Source organism: Macaca fascicularis, chromosome 19 (genome assembly GCF_037993035.2).
Source record: "Macaca fascicularis isolate 582-1 chromosome 19, T2T-MFA8v1.1".
Classification (NCBI taxonomy): Eukaryota; Metazoa; Chordata; class Mammalia; order Primates; family Cercopithecidae; genus Macaca; species Macaca fascicularis.
The window spans coordinates 62,046,879-62,061,101 of NC_088393.1; the positions used below are offsets into that span (position 1 = coordinate 62,046,879).

Here is a 14,223-nt window from a genome sequence, read left to right on the forward strand (position 1 = left end):
CGTGTGTGAAGAGGAAGATGCTGAGGAAATGAAAGCTCTTCCATTCTGTGACTTGGTTGACAAGAGGAACCAACAGGGCCATCACAGGAGCAATAACCCCATCGGGGAAGGAGACGGAAGGAGGTGTGTTTAAGACACTTAACTGAGTCAGAGAGAGAAGCAGAACCTTCCAGTACCTGGAAAGTGTGGTTTGTTTCTCCCAAACTTCCTCTTTCTGACTTCTTTATTTCTCTACGTGGCAGCACCTTCTCTTCATTTCTCCATCAAAACCTCCGAGCTGTTTAGAGTTCCTCATATATTCTGATGATCAAACCCTTGTTAGAGGAATAGGTAACGAATGTTTCTCCCTGCTTCTGTAGGTCATGACACTGTTGGTTGTTTCCTGAGCTCTGCAGAAGCTTTTTAGTTTGATAAACCCATTTGTCTATTTTTGCTTTTGTTTCCTATGCTTTTAAGGTTTTATTGATAGAATGTTTGCTTGAAGCGTTTCCTCTGTGTTTTCTTCTATAGTTTCATAGTTTCAGGTCTTACTTCAGGTTTCATTCCGTCTGGAGTAGATTTTGTATGTCGTGAGAGATAGAGGTTGAGTTTTGTTTTTCTGCATGTGGATATCCAGTTATGCCAGAAGCATTTATTGAATAGACTGTCCTTTCCCCAGTATATGTTCTTGGCATGTTTTTGATAATTAGTTGGCTGTAATTTCTGGATTTATTTCTAGGTTCTTTGCTCTATTCCATTGTCAGTGTGTTTGTTTTTAAGCCAGTGCCTTGCTGTTTTGGTTGCTGTAGCTTTGTAGTGTATTTTGAAGTCAGGTAGTGTGATGTCTCCAACTTTGTTCTTTTTTTCTCTAAATTATGTTGGCTATTTTGGGTATTTTATGGCTCTATATGAATTGTAGAATTTTAAAATATTTCGGTGAAGAATGACACTGGGATGTTCACAGGAATTACAATGAATCTGTAGATTGCTCTGGGTACTATGGTCCTTTTAATAAATATTTATTATTTGAATGTATGAACAGGAGGTATCTTTCCAGTTTTTTCCTGTCCTCTTTAATTTTTTTTTTTATCAGAGCTTTATAATTTTGTTTGTAGAGGTTTTTACCTTGTCGGTTAAATTTATTAGTAGGTCTTTCAATGTTTGTGGCTGTTATAAATGGGATTTAATTCCTGAATTCTTTTTCAGCCAATTCTGTTCTTCAGGGTCAAGCATCGTGTAAGTTCCCATTTAGGAATGGAATCCGGAATGAGCAGCAGCTGCACACAAATGCCTTTCTCTGATTTCCACTTCAGAGGAGTCCAGGAGGTGACAAGGCACATGGAGCATTGTCACATTTGGAACCCAGTCCTGTGTGATCCCTAAAACACCACCTGATTGGGTGGAACCTCATCTCTGGAATAACCAAGCTGTGTGTGATCCCCGTAAACCACCACCTGATTGGGTTGAAACTCATCTCTGAAATAACCCCAAGGCCATGTTGGTGTCCTCCGTCCCAGTTCAGGTGGTTTCAACATAATGAGATCAGAAAGTTATATGGCCACTTAAAAATGTCAATTGCATGTTATGTAGTACTGCGCAAGGGGTTTCCTCTTCCCGTTCTTACCTGGGTAGTGGCTCATTGTCTGACTGGACTCAGGTGAGGCTCATCAGGCAGGTTGGGGTCATGTTGTGAATGAAACACAAAGTTAACCTGTGAGATCATTGGTCTGACAGATCAAGAGCCACCTTGTTTACCATTTAGTGGCCAGGGCAGCCTGTGGTTTTCACCACCATACTGCAATCTCAGCTCCCTAAATGGCCTGACAAATAAAGATAGATAGGTAAGAAAACAGAGATATGCCATTCCCTGGTTAAATCTCTAAGACAAAAATTAACAGATGCTCTCAAGGATGTGGAGAGAAGAAACCTTTGTACCTTGGTGGGAACGTAAGTTGGTGCAGTCAATATGGAAACAGTATGGAGGTTCCTCAAGAAACTGAAAGTAGAACCACCACACCATCCAGTAATGGCACAGTTGGGTATATTTCTAAAAGAAAGAAAATCAGTATAGCAAAGAGGCATCTGTATCACCATGTTTATTGCTGCAGTATTCACAATAACCAAGATACGGAATCAACCCATGTCCATCAATGAATGAATGGATAAGGAACATGTGGTCTATATACACCATGAAATAATATTCAGCCAAAAAAAGAAGGAAATTGTACCATGTTCAGCAACACAGATGAATCTGGAGGACATTATGTTCGGTGACATAAGCCAGGCCCAGAAAGAGGAACATTGCATGTTCTCACTCATGCGGGAGCTACAAAATTGGGCCTCGTGATGGCAGAGAGTAGAATGGTGGTCAACAGAGGCTGGCAAGGGAGTGTGGAGGAGGGAGATGGAGAGAGGTTGGTGGATGGGTGCATAAATACAGGTGGAGAGGAGGAGTAAGTTCCAGGGCCTGAAAGCTCAGTAGGATGACCATAGTCAGCAACAAATTATTGTATATTCCGCATGAGCTAGAAGTGAAGATTTGAAATGCTCTCAACACAGAAATTATAAATGTTGGCCAGGCACAGTGGCTCATGCCTGTAATCCCAGCACCTTGGGAGGCCTAGACGGGCGGATCACCTAAGGTCAGTATTTCCAGACCAGCCTGGGCAACATGGTGAAACCCCATCTCCAATAAAAATACAAGAATTAGCCAGGCATTTTGGTGCACGCCTGTAATCCTAGCTACGCGGGAGGCTGACCGAGGAGAACTGCTTGAACCTGGGAGACATAGGTTGCATTGAGCCAAGATCACGCCCCTGCACTCCAGCCTGGGCGACAGTGAAAGACTTGGTCTGAAAAAAACAAATATGTGTATATAAATGTTTGGGGTGATGGATGTCCTGGGAACCTTTATTGGATCATTACACATTGCATGCATGAATCAGATTACCACATGCTCCCAAGAAATATGTATGATTATTCTCTATCAAATTAAAAATGTGCTATTTACCAATAATTTGAAGTGGATTGTAGGTCACCAAATGAAAGTCAGCATTCCAGTGCCTGTGTCCAGCGGCCCTTGTGGTTTCCATGTTGAACAGATCCTTCCAGTATTTCCTGATGTGTAACCACTATTTTGGATTACATAGAGTTATCTACTTCCTTTATTTATGGGGTCTATTTTGAGTTTGCCTCCCTATAAAATAAATGTTGCCTCCTTTTGAGCTTCATGTGCTGAAATAGCCGTGCACGGCTTTTTATACTCTTGTGTCTTTACTCAACCTCATGATCGAAGGTTGGTTTGTGTTGCTCTTTGTAGATTTCGTCTGTGCCTTTGCATGTGCTCCTAGTATCCCATGGTGGAATTGAACCACACTTGTTTCTTTTGTTTTAGATGTATTTTTGGGCTTTATGGCTGGTGTGTAATACGAGCACCAGTCATGTCCATGTTGTTGTGAATGAAACCTCACCATACGAACACATTTTCCTCTAGGTTCTGTACTTTTATGTTTATAGCTGTGTGTCTCTTCTTTTTAGTTAGGTACTTCTGATATTCTCCTCAAATTGATTGAAGTAATTTGCAGTCCTACTACGGATGTATTGGATTTCTAAGTCAGCCCTACTACCTATGACTTTGATGTTGTCATTTTCGTCATGCGAAATGAATACCTCAACATTGATCCCTCTCTTCGGGAATGATTGGCAGATAGTCCAGAAAGCACAGGCTGTAGATTTTCTTGCAGAACCTCCTGGGATCATCACATCTGTCCCCGAGGTTCCACCACTCCGAAGGGTGCACTGTCCTCTCCGCTGTTCACCTCCCGGCTGCCTCTTGGGGACTTCTCCGGCTGCGCAGAGCCTCAAATAACAGAATCCCGAGGACCACCAGGATCAAGCCAGCCATGCCCATGCGGATGAGATTCTCCACGGTGTAATCCTGGGGATGTGAGGCTGGGGATCATGGACAAAGAGGCGACAGAGGTCAGGGCAGATCAGCATCACCCAGGACCCCTGGATGCCCACCCAGCGCACGCCCCCCATCTCCTGTTGACAGACCCTGACCCTCTGTGCCAGTCCCATAACTGAGAGCATCTCCTCACTCATCAGTCTTGGGGTCTGACTTGTTTTGTGATGGGCTGAGGGTCTCAGCTCCTCCTGAGAATGAAAACAGAGGGGGAGAGCCCTGAGCCAGCCTCTCCCCTGGGCTCTGCGTTCTTACTCTTCCAGGCCTGATGATGTGGCTTTTACAGAGTTCCTCAATAAATCCTCCCTCTCCTGGAGCAGGGTTCCCTCCAGTCTCCTCATGGAACTAGTTCAGTTTTCCCGTGTTCTATGAATTTAAACATTGCTCCTGAGTCATCTGGGGGAGAGTTTTCTTACATCTCAGGGGCTCAGGATTTGCAACGAAAGTGGTCCCCAGTATAGGGTCACTGAGCCCTGTGTGCTGTCTGTGCAGCCTGGGACACAGGAGCACATAAGCCGATTCCCCCCGAGATGAGAGTTTCACAGATCCACCAATGGAGGACCCAGGCTGCGTGGATGAAGGGTTGGTCATCAGGAGCTCCTGAATGTCAGGAGCACAAAGTGGTGACAGTCTGGGGCTGCATCCTTTTCACTCCAGCTCAGCCACTACCCCTGAGGTTTCACGTTCCATTTAATCTCTAGGTAGCTAATTATTCATGTAGGCAGCAAAAGGTAGAATGTGATACACACACCAAAAAACACAAACACAAATAGAAATCTATTTTATATATATGGTGGGCCATAAAAGCTCTCTCTGCTTTCTGAACAAGCATCTGAAACCACAATAGTGGAAATTTACCAGTCACAGGGATAGTTTTAGATGTATGGGTAGAGATCTATATTTATGTGTGAGTATATATTATCTGAATACATATACAGATAACTAGGTTTTAATGTCACATAAGATGTCGGTGTGACACATGTGTATGTGCAGAGATGGTGAAAGAGAGAGGGAATTAAGCTGCACGGTGTAGGTTGATTACTTGACGTAGATGAGAAGCAGGCAGGTCTGGGCTGAGCTGTGTCATCAGTGAAGGTCACACTTGGAGGTGACACTGAAGCTGATTCCTCAGTAGGAAAAAGAGCCAGGAAGGAGGCGCGTGGAGACCCAGACAGGGAGCATCAGAGGCTCCAGAAAGCAGGTCCCAGAAAGGTCAGCCTGTTCTTCAGAGAGGAATGACCGCTTGTCTGTGGGGTGGAGGGGAAGGCAGAGCAGCAGGGGAGCTGAGCTTCGGGGCTTTGGTGGATTGAGACTAGGCCAGGATGAACTGCCCAGGAAAGGGCGGCCCCAGCATGTCTCTGTCTCTCCCTCCCTCTGAGATCTGGAGAGTGCTGTCGGGTTTCAGGGAGTAGTGCCAGTCACTTGACTTTTTCTTGAAAGATAAGCCCTACCCCCTCCATAGCAAACGTCCAGAACAAGGGAAGTCCACATTTCTATCTGAGGTTTACCAAACCTAGGGAGTGCGTAAGATCAGGGCTGTTACAAAACTGGGTGAGAATAAAAAACAGGCGATGCTGCATATCTTCTTTCGCCAGGTTGCACAAAAAGGCCAGTATGAGATTAAAAACCCAAATAAAAAATGTGGTCAGCGGCGCAGAAGAGGAGCCGTGCACAGTCCCTGAGCTGCTGCGGGAGCAGGTGCGGGTCCCTGTGAGGCTCAGGTGTGCGTTGAGTGCTGGGGAGCTGCCAGGGGAGACAAGGTGAGGGTCAGGTGGCACCTGAATTCTTCTCCCTCCAGGAGGGTGTCTGCTGGGGGTTGGGACCCAAAGCTCTGATTCTGAGGTGGAGACATGAGGAGGGGCGCGGGTGGGGCCTCCGTCTTCCACCTTCAGTCTAATCTCATCTCCTCCAAGGTTCACCCCTGTGTCCTCCCAGCCCTCCCTGCTCTTTACCCTACTGGGACTTCAGGGGTGGGCGCCAGGGGTGGGAGGTCCCCATCTATTTCCACCCTCCCATGGGCTGGATTCTCCCCCTTCACTCCCCTGTTTTCTAGTGTCCCAGAGCTCTCCTGGGTGCAGAGCCTGAGCTGAGCCTTTGAGCTCAGAGAAGACAGGGTCAGGGCCCTCACCTGAGACCACGAGCTCCAGGAGGTCACTCGCCTGACCCTGAGGGGTTGAGGGGCTGGTCCTCAGGACCTCTGGGGTCAGGACAGGGAGGTGAGGGCTGAGGCTGCCTTGCTCCCCACATGAACCCAGCTGCTTTTCCCCTAGGCTGGGCCCCAACACCTCCCTCTGCCTTGAACCCCCCACGCCTCACCAGCCCAGCCTGAGTCCCTGGGACACAGGCCTGTCCTTGAGGGGAGGGGAATGGGAATCTTTAGGAGACTCAGACTGCCCTGGGGGAGGCCGTGCTCCCCAAGAGGCCTCAGTGACTCACCAGGGGTGGATGGTGGCCCTGTGGGTGGGGGGCTGGAGTCTCCAGAGGGTCCTGCAAGGAGCACAGGAGGCCGGTGAGGGACTCGGGCCGTCCATGGAGTGCACCCTTCCACTCCCACTCTCCTCATCCGCCCAGTGGATCCCCGGGAACCATTCCTCTGCCCACCTGGTACCTTCTGCATGCCAGGCAAGGAGAACGGGTGGCCATGCCTAGGAGAAGCTCTGTTGGCCTCTCCCCTCTGAGGGCTGCGTCCCCTCTGGCTAAGCCTCCCTCACTCCATCCCAGCTGAGATCTCCGGGGGCCTGGGCCTGAGCTGAGCCTTTGAGCTCAGAGGGGACAGGATCAGGGTCCTCACCTGAGACCACGAGCTCCAGGGGGTCACTGGGGACAGACAGCAGGTGGGGGTTGGAGCTGAGTGAGCTGTAGCACCTGTAGGTCCCCGCGTGGGCTGAGGTCACAGGACCCATGGGGAATTCAGCCTGGTACTGCTGAGCTTGGTGCTCTGATCTCAGATGCAGCGGGGGATGGGCTGCCCCCTCCCTGGTCAGAAGGAAAGTGTGGAACTGCGCCCGTGACTGACACAGCAGGGTCACGTTCTCTCCTGAGGCCACCGTGGGGCCCGGCTGCACCGAGAGGGAGACCACATCATAGAACTGTCCTGGAGAGAAGAAGGATGGGTGAGGGGCTCCCACCTTGATCTGAGCGGAGACCTCCCCAGGCCTCTCTCTGGGGCCCTCAGTCTCTCTGTCTCTGTTTTCTCTGAGTCTCCCCCTCCCCCTATCCCCTGTCTCTGTCTCTCCCTCCATTGGTGCCCCCACCCCTCATCCCGGCCATCAACACCTGGGTTCCCCTGGCAGGGCCTGTGCAGAGCCTGGGTCCCTGACTGAACCCGCTGGGCTCCTCACTTGAGATCAGGATGTCCAGGGGGTCACTGGGGGCCGACCACTCGGAGGAGAGGTTGTGTGCACCGTAGCATCTGTACTGGCCCCCGTGGGAGCCCCTCACAGGGCTCAGGGTGAAGTTGGCCTGGGAGAGCCCAGCCTGGTGCTGCCGGCCAGGGCGCTGGAGGAAGTCATGTTCCCCCTCCTTGTACAGAGCAAATCTGTCGTAGCCGACATCAGAGCCACACTGGAGGATCAAGTGCTCTCCAGGGACCACGATGGGGCCCTGCAGGGTCAGGAGGGAGGGCTTCCTAGACACGCCTGGAGGGAAAGAGGAGCCGGGACTCAGAGGGCTGGTTCCTCCCACGCCCCTTCCTTCTCCCATCCTGGCCCTGCAGGTCTCACTGTCTCTCACTCTGAGTCTCTGACCCCAGGGCCTCCTTCTCACCCGGGGCTGTCTTGGAGTCATTTCAGAGGAGTGGGGTCTCCCTAGCCCTGGCCCCTGTGCCTGATCCTTCCTCCTCTCCCTGAGAGCCGGGACCTCACAGCAAACACACCGGTGCCTTCCGGAGTCCTCCCCTTCCAGGTGAGGGTGGCCGAGGCCGCCTCCTCCCATGTCAGAGCCTCCCCATGGGGTCTCCCTCACGCCTGCAGCCCGTCCGTCCACACATCACTCTGGGTCCTTTCCAGAGTCAGTCACCAGCCAGACTCCCCACAGCCTGTCAGCTGCCCCGAAAGTGGATTAGAGAAGGCCGTGGTCCCTCACCTGAGGCCAGAATCTCCAGGGGGTCACTGGGGTGGGACCACACCTGGGGGGTGTCCCTATAATAGTAATAGCATCTGAACGTCCACCTGTGGATGGGGGTCACGGGGACCACAAGGAACAGGGCCTGGTACCACCCACTGTGGAGCTGCTGTGAGTCCAGGATCCGGGGGAGCCTGTGTTCTCCTTCCTCAATCAGAACAAAATGCTGATATCCCTGCTGTGAGCCACACTGGAGGGTCACGTTCCCTCCTGAGGCCACCACAGGGCTGGGCGGGGCTGAGAGCGTGGGTTTGCTGTAGACTCCTAGGAGAGAAGGAGGCACCGTGTTAAATGGGCTCCCACCTCCCACATCATCCCCAGGGCTGGGCTGTGAGAGGGAGACGCCCCTGAGAGCCGAACCCCTTCCTGAGGGCAGAGCCTGGGGCTGGGACCCCTGAGTGTCCTCTCACCTGTCACCACCAGCTCCAGGGGGTCACTGGGCTCTGACCAGCCTTCAGGGCTGAGATAGTAACAGTGGTATCTCCTTGCATGGCGCTCTGTCATGGATGGGATGGAGAATCTGGCCTTGTTCCTTGTCTCCAGTGGGTTCATTCTGTCCCAGGGCTCTGTGCTTCCCTCTTTATCCAGTCGGTACTCCTGGGCCTCCAGGGTCCCCTGACACCAGATGGTCACGGGGCTCCCCCGGATGATCATAGAGCCTGGCTCAGCCCAGAGGGTGGGTTTGGGGAGGGGCCCTGGAAGGAAATCAGAGTCTGGATCCCAAGACGTCCCCACACTCAGATCCCAGCTCCCAGCCCCAGGACCCCCCGTCATCGCCATCAGTCACCCAGAACTGCGGTCTCCTCCCCCAGCTGCCCATGTGTGGCCCCTGTCCCTAGTGAGGAGGAGGGACCTGGGACAACTGGGGACAGACTCACCTGCCTGCACGTGGGTCCTGGTGTCCAGACTCAGCCCTGGAAGAGAGTTCCCAGTGAAGGATTTGCCCTTGAAGCCTGAGCAGACCCTCCCTGCCCTGGTGCCTCCTGAGCTTTTGAGGTCTCCTGATGGACCAGGGCTTGTGTGTGGGGTGGGGTCCCTCCAAAACTCGGATCTCCACCTCCCCATCTGGAAATCTCACCAAGGCAGAGCAGGGCTGTGAGGGCGGGGGTCATGGCGTCTCCTCCCAGTGGCCCGGGCTCTGCAGATGGATGAACCCTCGGTGCTGGCAGGACAGAGACACACACAGGGTGTGGCCGCTCAGAGGCTGGGTCCTTCTTGTTATGGGGTTGTCTCATCCTCAGCCCACAGGAAGGGGAACTGCCCTCCCCCGGAGCCTGGCTCTCATTTTCCCAGGGCTGAGGTGGGGGCGGGCACCAGGCTCTCTGCAGACATTTCAGACAGAAATGGGGTCTCCCCGTCCCCGGGCCACCGTCTGCCTGATTTATCTTTATCTCACTGAGGGCCGGGACACAGCAGCAAATAGACCCGGTGACTTCCCCAGTCAGCCCCTTTCAGGCGAGGGCGACCGTGGGCTCCTCTTCCCTCTCAGAGCCTCCCCATGGGGTCTCCGTCCCTCCTCCAGCCCGTCCATCGGCTCAGCGTCACGGGGTCCTTACCATGGCAGTCGTCTCTCCGGCCCTGGAGATGCTTCAGGGAAGATGCAGGTCCACGCTGCAGGCAGACCCAGGTCCGCAGAGACGCACCTGACACCGGGCTGTGCAGCCCAGGCTGAGCTGCGTGTGGCAGTGAGAACACAGGAGAAATGCAGGGTCTACCGTGGTGGGTCACGCCTGGAATCCCAGCACTTCAGGAGGCTGAGGCGGGTGATGGCTTGAGGCCAGGAGCTTCAGATAGTCCTGGACAACATACTGTGATCCTGTCTCTACAGAAAAGAAAAAAGTGAGTTGGGCATGGAGGCTCGTGCCTGTGGTCCCTGCTACTCAGGAGGCTGAGGTGGGAGGATCACTTGGGCCTGGGAGACGGAGGCTGCAGGGAGCTATGATCACCCCTCGGCAATCCAGTCTGGGCGACAGAGCAAGATCCTGTCTGAAAAGGAGAAATAGAGGGGATAGAGAAATTTTATATATATATATATGTTTCATTGTAATCTGTAATCTGATTCTGGGGGAGGGGAGCTGATTATTAATTATTATTTATAATAATAATTATTATTAATTATTATTAATTCCTGATTATCATCCAGGGTTTATGTGACCTTGGACATTAATGTCACCTCCAAGTCTGTTGTCATGAACCCCACTCATCACAGTGGCTGTGGGGTCTGTGGTGCCCAGGACACGGGAGGCTCAGCCGTGGTGGATTTCCAGACCAGTTCAGACCGGAGGGTGGGACGGGACAGGATCCTGGTCCAGACCAGTTCAGACCGCAGGGTGGGACGGGACAGGATCCTGGTCCAGAGCAGTTCAGACCGGAGGGTGGGACAGGAGAGGATCCTGGTGTCGGGTTCCACAGTCGAGGAGGATGATTGACGCCCTCACTCAAGAGCCGACATCGGCTGCAAACACCAAGAAGTGCTGCTTGTGATGCATCTGAAATATGCAGATCACCATAGCCACAGACCCAGAAAGAGAAAGAAAAGTTCCCAACATTGAGACGCGTCCTCTGCAATGAACAGAGTTCAAAGCTGAGTGGCCACAGTTGTCCGGGACCACCCAGGGTCACTAGGGAGGAGGAGGTTCCCACCTCCGTGTGGGACAGAAGAGGAACCCCGGGTCCTCCCAGGCAGGGAGGGGTCAGGGCTCTGGGTGGGGCTGGAAGCTGTGGCTCCCCCTCCCCTGTGTGTGTGGACAGGCGCTGGGGGGTCTCTGCTCACTCACTGGAGTCCACACTCAGCTCTCAGCCCCTCCCGTGTGTGTGAGAAACAGATTCAGTCCACAGTTCTCAGACATGGGCGTCTGCCCCACAGGTGACTGTGAGGCTGGCGTTGGTCCCATCCCTGCCGGGCACAATCTTGAGCTGACGCTAAGTTTGGGAGAGTGGGGCAGGAGCAGCGGCAACAATCCCCTTCATCAGGCTGATGCCTGGACAGCTGTGGGAGAACCCTTTATGAAAGGCCAGGTGCGCGGGAGGAGAGCCGCCCCACAGGAATGACAACCATATGAGGAACGTTGTCGAAATGCATTAGGTAGACATTGTGAAGCTGAAAAACTATATTAAATTAACACCATTAAAAAGGAATTTATCTGGGCGTGGTAGCTCATGCCTGTAATCCCAGCACTTTGGGAGGCAGATGCGGGCAGATCACTCGAGGCTAGGAGTTCGAGACCAGCCTGGTTAACATGGTGAAACCCCATCTCTAATAAAAATATAAAAAATTATCTAGGCGTGGTGGTGAGTGCCTATAATCCCAGCTATTCGGGAGGCTGAGGCAGTAGAATCTCTTGAACCTGGGAGGTGGAGGCTGCAGTGTGCTGAGATCACGCCAATGCACTTCAGCTGGGACAAGAGGGAAACTGTGGGCCGGGTGCAGTGCCTCACACCTATAATCCCAGCACTTTGGGAGGTTGAGGCGGGCGATCACCAGGTCAGGAGATCGAGACCATCCTGGCTAACACGCTAAAATCCCGTCTCTACTAAAAATACAAAAATTAGCCGGGCGTTGTGGCGGGCGCCTGTAGTGCCAGCTACTCGGGAGGCCAAGGCAGGGGAATGGTGTGAACCTGGGAGGCGGAGCTTGCAGTGAGCCGAGATTGCACCACTGCACTCCAGCCTGGGTGACAGAGCGAGACTCCGTCTCAAAAAAAAAAAAAAAAGCGAAACTGTGTCTCAAAAAAAAAAAAAAAAGTAGTTTACTAGCCGTATATACCTACTATGCAAACATAACAAAATCAGAAACATAATTTAATCCAGGACAAGACAGCTGAAATAGTAAATATATACATTAGGATAAAATGTTCATTAAATTTTCCATACCGTGGCCAGGCGCGGTGGCTCAAGCCTGTAATCCCAGCACTTTGGGAGGCCGAGACGGGTGGATCACGAGGTCAGGAGATCGAGACCATCCTGGCTAACACGGTGAAACCCCGTCTCTACTAAAAATACAAAAAAAACTAGCCGGGCGAGGTGGCGGCGCCTGTAGTCCTAGCTACTCGGGAGGCTGAGGCAGGAGAATGGCGTGAACCCGGGAGGCGGAGCTTGCAGTGAGCTGAGATCCGGCCACTGCACTCCAGCCTGGGCGACAGAGCGAGACTCCGTCTCAAAAAAAAAAAAAAAAAAAAAAAAAAAAATTTTCCATACCGTATCATGGAAAGAACAGAAATTGAACAATAGAAAAGATTAATATATACAGGAAGTGGAATGAGAAGAAAGAACGTGTCTGTCACGGTTTCAGAAAGAAGGAAGAAGGATGTGAGTTCACGATATGCATGAAGAGCTAATGGTTGAAATTTTTATAGAACTGAAGAGAAAACATCAGTTGATAACTAAATTTAATATCTCCATCATGGTAAAGTGAAAAACATGAGGCATCAATTTAAAATAATCCTAAAACTACCAGAGAAAATGTAAATGACCCTTGAATGAATGACAAGCTCATCGGGACTGGAGTTTGAAAAAGCAAACAGCAGCCCCAGAAGATACAGGAGAAACAACCACAAGGGCTTAATTGTGAGGACAGAGTTCTGTGCTGGGCCTAGTTATTACTATTATAAGTATTATTTATTATTATTTATTATTAGTTTTTGAGATGGAATTTCACTCTTGTTGTCCAGCCTGGAGTGCAATGGTGCGATCTTGGCTCACTGCAACCTGGCCTCGTTATTATTAAAGGACTAAGTTTCAGAGTCAGCTCTGGATAAATCCTAAAACACAAGGAGACTCGGGACATTTGTGAGTTGTCAGGTCAGGTGGTGGTCTTATGAGGAATAAGGAGAGCGTTTTCAGTGTCCTTTTATCAGGTACCACGATAACAGAGAGAGAGATTGAGACAGACAGAGAGAGATGGAGAGACAGAGAAGGAGAGAGAGATATTGAGACAGACAGAGAGAGGGAGACACAGAGAAAGAGAGAGAGAGAGACAGAGCGAGGCATCGCTGGAGCTGCAAGGCTGCAGATATGTTTGCATCTGGGCTCTTTCTGAAAGCCATACTAATGATGTAAATCAGGGAGTGGAATAATGAATCCCAAATGGAGAAGATGAGATGCTACTGTGAATAAAATAAATCAACAGTACATTCGAAAAACTAGTAAGCATAGATCTATCTGTAATCTGTGTATATACAAGTATATACATTTCTACTAAGAATCTGAAAGAGCAAGGAAATGGATTCACGTCTCTGGAGCCTCCAGAAAGGAATGCAGCCACGTCATGGCCTTGATTTTGTCCTAAAAGACCTCTTCAGAATTCTGATATTCAGAACTGTGAGATAATGAGTTTGTGTTGCTGAAGCTGCTCAATATGTAGTAATTTGTTATGGCAGCAATAGCAAACCAATACTAACACAAACAGCCTCTGAAAAGAAAAATAGTGGATATTTCATACTTTTAAATCAACAGTCTGTGAAGAAGAGAAAGTTATACACTTTCACTCAACCAACCACATGTCCTTAAAATTTACAAAGCTTCAATTGAGACACAATGGAGGATTTGAAGAAATACTGATCAGACTTTGATAGATTAAGTGAACAAAATATTTGTGAAAGTTGAATGGCACGAATGTTCAATCTGATGCTTATATATGATGTTTCGATTGTTTATGTTTTATGTAAGTTTGTATAGAAACATTTCTGGAATATACATATAACAACAAAGTGGGAAAGTGTATTTCTTTATATATTTATTTTTGAAACAAGGTCTCTCTCTGTTGCTCCATCTGAAATACAATGGCACTATCCCAGCTCACTGCAGCCTCGACCTCCCCAGGCCTAGGTGGATCTCCCACAACCATCTCCTGAGTAGCTGGGACTACAGGATCATGCCACCTTGCCCAGCTAAATTGTTTTAATATGTATTTTTTGTAGAGACGTGGTTTCGCTATGTTGCCCAGGCTGGTCTCAAACTCCTGGGCTCACGGGATCTGGCCACCTTGGCCTTCCAAAGTGTTGGGATTACTGGTGTGAGCCACGTGTGAGGCCAGGAATACTTACTTATGAAAACATATTGATCAAAAGTATCTATCTTTTTTTTTTTTTTTGAAACGAAGTCTTGCTCTGTTGCCAGGCTGGAGCACAGTGGCGCGATCTCGGCTCACTGCAATCTCT

The 14,223-nt window shown here is 50.4% G+C and overlaps 1 protein-coding gene across 17 annotated transcripts in view; it reads right to left on the reverse strand.

Annotated features, from left to right (window-relative positions):
* The window catches only part of LOC102126376 (leukocyte immunoglobulin-like receptor subfamily B member 3), a 33,769-nt gene extending 24,513 nt beyond the window's left edge, over positions 1 to 9,256 (reverse strand). For 5 of the 17 annotated variants that reach the window (XR_010583460.2, XR_012427967.1, XR_012427969.1 and 2 more), the window contains exons 1-6: positions 9,144 to 9,256; positions 8,944 to 8,979; positions 8,476 to 8,760; positions 8,027 to 8,329; positions 7,285 to 7,581; positions 6,735 to 7,037 (exon numbers count right to left, since the gene is read on the reverse strand). Coding sequence is in view for 12 of the 17 variants with exons in the window: in XM_045380972.2 (XP_045236907.2) it covers positions 6,210 to 6,430; positions 6,735 to 7,037; positions 7,285 to 7,581; positions 8,027 to 8,329; positions 8,476 to 8,760; positions 8,944 to 8,979; positions 9,144 to 9,177 (1,479 nt within the window). In the remaining 5 variants the exon portion in view is untranslated. The other 12 variants (XM_065535954.2, XM_065535957.2, XM_065535958.1 and 9 more) reach the window with 12 other exon arrangements.
* Positions 9,257 to 14,223: the final 4,967 nt, after the last annotated feature.